Source organism: Peromyscus eremicus, chromosome 5 (assembly GCF_949786415.1).
Source record: "Peromyscus eremicus chromosome 5, PerEre_H2_v1, whole genome shotgun sequence".
Taxonomy (NCBI): Eukaryota; Metazoa; Chordata; class Mammalia; order Rodentia; family Cricetidae; genus Peromyscus; species Peromyscus eremicus.
In genome coordinates this window covers 84,563,940-84,571,383 of record NC_081420.1, presented here as the reverse complement: position 1 = coordinate 84,571,383, position 7,444 = coordinate 84,563,940, and the positions used below count along the sequence as shown (strand labels likewise).

General features: G+C 46.4%; 1 protein-coding gene across 8 annotated transcripts in view; it reads left to right on the top strand.

Moving 5' to 3' along the window:
- The first annotated feature begins 251 nt into the window (after positions 1-251).
- The window catches only part of Tcf25 (transcription factor 25), a 31,091-nt gene continuing 23,898 nt past the window's right edge, over positions 252-7,444 (top strand). For 4 of the 8 annotated variants that reach the window (XR_009379405.1, XR_009379404.1, XR_009379403.1 and 1 more), the window contains exon 1: positions 253-593. Coding sequence is in view for 5 of the 8 variants with exons in the window: in XM_059263847.1 (XP_059119830.1) it covers positions 402-593 (192 nt within the window). In the remaining 3 variants the exon portion in view is untranslated. Of the gene's footprint in view, positions 594-7,444 lie in introns of all 8 variants that reach the window. The other 4 variants (XM_059263846.1, XM_059263845.1, XM_059263848.1 and 1 more) reach the window with 3 other exon arrangements.

The window sequence follows — 7,444 nt, the reverse complement described above, 5'->3', positions numbered from 1 at the left end:
GCGTGTGCACCTGCTCTCACTCCCTCCTCACCTGGCCCCACCTAAAGTCCTCCGGCCCCGCCCGCCAGCCCCAGGAATCACGTCAGTGGCTTGCAGCGTTCTGAGCCTGCGCGTCCCCGCCCGCGTCACAGCCAGTTATCTGCAACCCTGACACCTCGAAAGCCGAAGAAATACCGCACGACTGCCGGTGCAACGCCGCTGCTAGGGCCCAACTCTCGCGAGAACTCTCTGGGGCACCCTCGCACCTTCTCTGACTCCAGGGGTAATTGGGAGGAAGTTCCGGAGAGCCGCTGCGCGCAAACGCGACACGCCAACCTTGCGCCAGCGCGCCGCAAGTGCGCAGGCGCCGCCGCTCTGCTGCTCTTCCTCGTCCCTCTGCCTACAGCAGGCTGTCGGGTCCTATGTCGCGCCGGGCCCTCCGGAGGCTGAGGGGGGAACAGCGCGGCCAGGAACCCCTAGGGCCCGACGCCTTGCAGTTTGTCCTCCTTGATGACGATGACGCGGAGGAAGAGGGACCAAAACAAGGGTTGGGTGGCCGGCGCCCCGGGGGCGCAGGGAAGGAAGGCGTCCGTGTCAACAACCGGTTCGAGCTGGTGAGGAGCTGGGCAACCCGAGGGGAACGGTGTGGGAGGCATGACGTCATACGAGGGGGCATAAAGTTGAGTCTAGACTGCAGGCGAGTGGGCGGAGTGAAGGGCCTGCGCTGCATCGGGGAAGGCGGGTCTTGAGCAGGGTGGGTGGGGTGACGAGGCAGTGCTGAAGAGCCCGTCGGGGTGGTGTCGAGGGGCGGGGTTCCCTCCCTAGATAGAGGGGGAGGTGGGGGGAAATGCTGAGCGAAGGGGCTGTTAAAGGGGTTGGGGGGGTGCTGTCAAGGGGCTGAGTGATAGAACTTCGCTGCAGTCCAGGGCGTGTCTCCGGCCAGTGTCGAGAGGCGTGGTATGACGGACAGGACGGGGCCGTGACGTCAGAGCGGGCGGGGCATGACACATGAGACAGCTAAGGGGAGGGCCGGCAGGGATGATGAGGGGAAGATGGGGTTCGGTTGGGTCTGGGCTTCAGTGCAGGAGTGGGGTTGTGCTGTCTGGGGCGGTGCTGTAAGGGGTGGGCATGGCTTCATATCTGCGACTTGAGGGGGTCTCGAGTCTGGCTCTTTACAAGCATTGCGGTTTATTCGTCGCAGCCCTTGTCTGCCCCAGCAAGTTGTACCTAGCGCGTCCCTCTAGGTCTCAGACACAGAAAAACGTGTAGCACTCGTGAGTCCCATAATGTTTTTCCTTAAGACTGACTGACCTAGTGCCTGCAGTTTCCTATGTGTGTGAGTTAGGATTCTGACTTCATGTGTGGGCAGGTAACATGTCTCTCTTGCTTGTTCTGTATCTCCAGCATGCACACATATGGTAAGGCTTCGGTGGCCATATTTTAGTGAGTGAACACTTGTCTGAAAGTCCTTTGTAATAATCTTGCACGCCTTTAATCCCAGCACTCGGGAGGCAGAGCCAGGTGGATCTTTTTGTGAGTTCAAGGCAGCTTGGTCTAAGGAGCGAGATCCAGGAAAGGCACCAAAACTACACAGAGAAACTGTCTCGGAAAAAAAAAAAAAATCTTGCAGCGGGTTGTCCCCAGCTTTTTATCAGTTTTCAGGTTTAAAAGTCCCTAGCAAAGATACTGAGGAGTGTGAGAAATGTCGTAGAAGCTTGGGTCAGAGATTATTCACCTCTCCAGTGAGGAAGGAGAGGGCTTCACTGTATAGTCTGTGGTGGTACTGAAGTCTTTCCTTAGTACTATCAAAACTCTTCTACCGCCTCTGATTTTCAGCCTGAAAATAACCTCCATCCTATTCTGTTTCTTGTCCTTTCATTTTAATTTTTTGGCTTTTTTGTTTGTTTGTTTGTTTTGTTTGTTGAGACAGGATTTCTCAGTGTAGTTTTGGTGCTTGTCCTGGATCTCGCTCTGTAGCCCAGGCTGACCTCGAACTCATAGAGATCCACCTGGCTCTGCCTCCCCAGTGCTGGAATTAAAGGCCTGCGCCGCACCACTGCTTGGCTCATCATCATCCATTCCTGCCCCCCACACCCCACCCCCCACCCCAACCCCCACTCCCCACCCCACTTCAAGACAAGGTTTCTCTGTGTAACAGCCCTGGTTGTCCTGGAACTTGCTTTGTAGACCAGGATGGCCCTGAACTCACTGAGATACGTCTGCCTCTTCCTCCCAAGTGCTGGAATTAAAGGCATATGTCACCACCGCCCAGCTGTTTTTTTGTTTTTTCTTTTTGTGACAGGGTTTCTCTGTGTAGCCCTGGCTCTCCTGGAACTTAAGAGATCTGCCTGTCTCTGCCTCCAGAGTGCCGGGATTTAAAGGTGTGCACCACCACCACCTGGCTGGGTTTAATTTTAAACACACGAAACATAGGGATATATGTGCTGGAGAGATGACTCAGCAGTTAAGAGCACTGACTGCTCTTCCAAAGGATCTTGCTTCAATTCCCAGCACCCACTTAGTGGCTCACAACCATCTGTAACTCCAGTCCTAGAGGACCTGACACCCTCCTCCCTCCTCTGTGGGCACTGCATGTACATACATGGTAAACAGTCATACAGGCAGGTAAAACATCCATACACATAAAATTAAATATTTTTAAAAAGAAACACGATAAAGCGTTAATGGTGCCATCTTAAAAGAAGCAGGATCATGGTGGCTTATTAAAAAAAAATTTAAAAAAAAGGGAAATATAAATAACCCTATGTGCCCATGGCCCAGTTCCCAGTTCCTGACATTCAGTCAGTCTACATGTCTGTAAAATAATTTCACTCCTTTCTCTCCAAGCAGATCTCAGGCGTCACATCGTTCACCCTTACATGAGTCTCCTCCCTTGACAGCAACTGGTGTTAGCTCTCAGACCTTGGGTATCTGAGACCATTGGCCCTAAAGATTTTATAGTTCTCTGGACCTCTTCCTCTGGTGATCAAGGCTTGCATTTTCTCTCCCTGACTCTTTATGACTCTCTACCTTCAGCCCTAGCGCTCTATTCTCTACTTCTGCCTCCCTGTGTTCCTGCCACTCTCAAACTGTTACCTGCCTCTTTGAGGTGGCAGCAGTGGATGCCTTGCCACTTGGGGGGCCCAGGCTGCTCACTGCTCAGCTGCTTCTTTCTCTGTATTACTGGCTTAGCCCACATTACTAAATAGGCAAGAAAAGGGGCTAGAGAAGTGACTCAGTGGTTAAGAGCCCTTGTTGCTTTTCCTGAAGACTTGGGTTTGGGGGGATCACCTACCTACAAATCAACCAAGGCTTGTGATTAGTAAAAGTCGGATACAAACTGAAGTAATATTTCTGAGGCTGCACCTTTAGGAGCCTGTACAATCAGCTGTGATCATAGTGTAGTTTTTTTTTTTTCAAGGCCCTCTGGAATGGTCAGAGGAATATTGAATATGGATAGTCTGCCTTACTGTTGGATGGACAGTTCTTTTCCTCAAGGCAGCTGGGGAAGAATCCAACAATTGCCAATTAGAGAATCAAAATGCTCCATCCTCCAAAGCCTTTGCTTAGTTATAGGGAAATTAACATCAGAATTTTAAGCCGTTATTAACATCCATAGTGATTCTAACCGATTTTAACATTGTCTAACGTGCCTGGGGGCGGAGTGAGGCCCCTTTATCGTCTTCACCTCCGGGTGCACAGGGAGACTTCATCGCTGCTGCTGCTGCTGCTGCTGTTCCTCTCCATGCTGTTCTGAGTACACAGCTGATAGCTCTCCTTTCCCAGCCGTTGTCAGGAGCGAGGTTTGGGCAAGACGGTTCTCCCCGACCTTGTCTTTTCTAATCTTGCTCACTATGTTCCAGCCACCCTGACCTCCCTTTGCCTCCCGCTCTGGCTGCAGTTCCCTTTGTTGAGATACTCACAAAAGACTTACTCTCACCTCCCATAGACTTGCTTAGGTGTTGATCCACTAGTTGTGTCTACCCTTACCATCTGACTAAAATTACAACCATCCTCGGTCACATTCCTTGTATCCTGTTTTGGTTTTGGTTTTGGTTTTTTTCCTTTCCTCCTGGCAGTTCCCACCAAACACACTATACTATTCTTTGTGTGTGTGTGCTGATCATCTTCCACTGCTGGAATATGAGTTTCTTGGAAACAGACTTTGTTGCTCACTGATGTGTCGACGGTACTCAAGATAGTGTCAGGCGCCCAGCATGCGTACCGATCTGTGCTGATTTTAATAAGACAAATTAGGCTTGTATGCAAGAGTGTGGAGTCCGATGAACCTAGACCTGTATCCTGGCTGTCCCTTTTTATAGTTGAGAGCTTGGACAAGATACTGAATGCAAGTTTTGGGGATGCTCTTGATAACTCATAGAGCTGTCATGAAGACTGCATAAACTCTTGGAGGCAGTGTGTAACATATGCTGGACATGGGGTCAGCACTGAACCCATGTAGGTGTGTGCTGTTGGAAATGGAAGGGGACAAACGAACTCTAGAAACACATTACTGTAAGTGGTTTACTTGGATATAGTCTTAGGGGCTGATGATGTCCTCTTTGGAGAAGGAAGCAGGGTAAAAGATGGCCTGGGGCCACTCCTGACTAGATTAGAAATCATCTTTACCATTTCAATCAGAAGAAGTTTAAAAATCAATTTATTGCTGAACATGGTAGCACATACCTTGAATCTCAGCGTTCAGGAGGATTTCTGAGTTAGAGAACATTTTGACCTATATATCAAGTTCCAGGCCAGCCAGGGCTTCATAGTGAGACCCTGTCTCAAAAAAAAAAGAAAGAAAGAAAAGTAAACGAAATCAACTTATTCAAGTTATATAATAAAGTATGTGTACTTGAAGCATCTAGATTGGATTTGCCATTTTCAGCTGTGTAACTTGTTCATGCTTTACACATCTGGTGTGTGCTCACTTGTACTGGCCCCTTGCTCAGAACATACTCTTGAGAGTTACAGTTTTGAGTATTCATGGTTTGTTCTTCCTTACTGTTGAGTAGTAGTATATTTACCTGTTGTTTGCTTTGCAGTGATGGGGATTAAATCCAGGTTTTATACATGCCAGATCCTCCTGCCTATCCTTCTAACTAAGTGCTGGGATTAAAGGCATGCACCACTACCATGGCTTTTTTTTTTTTTTTTTTTTAAGAAATGGTCGAGCTGGGCCATTGTGGCCCACGCCTTTAATCTCAGCACTTGGGAGGTAGAGGCTGTTAGATTTCTGAGTTCAAGGCCAGCCTGGTCTATAGAGTGAGTTCCAGGACAGCCAGGGCTATCCAGAGAAACCCTGTCTGAGGGGAGGGGGATATGGTGGCACCAAGAGGCAGGCAGATCTCTGTGAGTTGAGGCTAGATTGTCCTACGCAGTGAGTTCTAGGGTAGCCAGGGCCACATATAGAGATGCTGTCTCAAAAAAACAAAAACATATATGTAATATATATATAGATATGTTATAATATATAATATATACAGTATATTGCTTATATTTAATTATGCTTACATTATATTTGTAATATATAACTATATAGAGGCTATAATATATACCATATATAGATATATTGTTTTATATTTATATTATATATTTAATATATGATATTATATAACATAAACTTATTATATGCAAATATATTTATATTAATAAATATTAAGTGTTTACAGAAATATATTATACTTATATACATAAATATAATATAATATAGATATGAATAATATATGTTGTAGTCTATATGTATGGTCTCTATATAGTATCTATTATGTATATTTTATATACTGTGTGGGGGCTTGAGAGATGGCTTGGCAGTTAAGAGCACTGGCTGCTCTTCCAGAGGTCCTGAGTTCAATTCCTAGCAACCACATGGTGGCTCACAACCATCTATAGTGGGTGCCCTCTTCTGGCATAAAGTTGTACATCCAGATAGAGCACTCATACACATAAAATAAATAAATCTTTTTTTAAGTTATATATACTGTGTGTACATATATATGCACATACATATAAACTCGAAAGAAAAAAGACAAACAAACAAAATTAACTAAAAAAATTGACTTAGTTGGGTGTGGTGGTACATGAAGGCTAATTCGGGAAGATTGATATGAGTTCAAGGCGAGCCTTGGCTTCATAATGAGACTCTGTCTTTAAAAACAAATTTTTTTTGAGCCAGGCATAGTACTACATGCCTTTAATCCCAGCACTCAGAGGCAGATGCAGATGGATCTCTTGAGTTTGAGGACACCCTGATCTACAGAGCAAGTTCCAGGACAACCAGAGCTACCCAGAGAAATCCTGTCTTTAAAAAAAAAAAAAAAAAAAAAAAGGTTAGCACTTTGGTGCACATCACAGTAATTTTATTATATTAGAACAATATGTATATCTTTCACTAACCTCTTACAAACCTGAATGAGCATATTTCCCCCTCACAGCTGGAGAGTATGAGGGGAAAGTACACATGACTGCCCTTTAGACTCTGGTTCCAACTGTAGGGGTTCTCAAGGCCGCCTTCCAGGTTTAGTAAATAGTGAGAAATAGAGAATTCATTTGGTTCTTACAACGTACGGCAGGGAACATCGTAGACAGTGGAATACCAGAAGCAATGCTTGCACTGTTGATGGAGGTGGGCCTCCAATACTTCTGATGTCTGTGACCTTGTCCATGGAGCACTCCCAGCCAGGGAAGGTGACCTGAGTCTCCATGTTCAGGTTTTTTGTCTTGTTTTTGGCATCAGGGGTTACAAGATGAACTGGTTCCACGGTATATTGGTGGAGTTCACTTGAAGGGGCTTTACTATAGCTCACATGGCTGACCTAGATCTGTAGGGCTTCAGGAGGATACCCACATTAGATCATGTTGCTACCATCTGACTTGGCCTCGGGGCCCCTGTAAATCCTCTGGGAAGTGTGGGTCAAATCCCCAGTAAAGAAGACATTACTGTGGAGAATGACCAGATGCTTAGATGTTAACTGCTCAGAAGCCAGGACAAAGGCCAGGCCTTGATTTGGATGGGATTAAATTTTTTTTTCCCCGAGACAGGATTTCTCTGTGTAGTTTGATGCCTGTCCTGGAACTCACTCTGTAGACCAGGCTGGCATTGAACTCACAGAGATCCGCCTGGCTCTGCCTCCCAAGTGCTGGGATTAAAGGAATGAGCCGCCACAGCCCGGCTCAGCCAGTACTCTTAACTGCTAAACTCTTCCTCTAGCCCATTGTCATTGTTTTTTGTCCTCCAGCCTGGTGAGGTATCTTTAGCAAGGTTTGCATAGTGAATATTTCTGTGAGGAAAGAAAGAATGTGTTAGCATTCTATTTGTGAGAGTTTTTCACCAATGAAAAAGGAAAATATCTGTGATGTTTCCAGATGTCTGCTCGCTTCTGTCTATACACAGACAGCCGCTATTCATGATTTCTGGGTACATAATCATTCCCCAGAATGAAGAGTTATGCTGACTTCCTTAGAC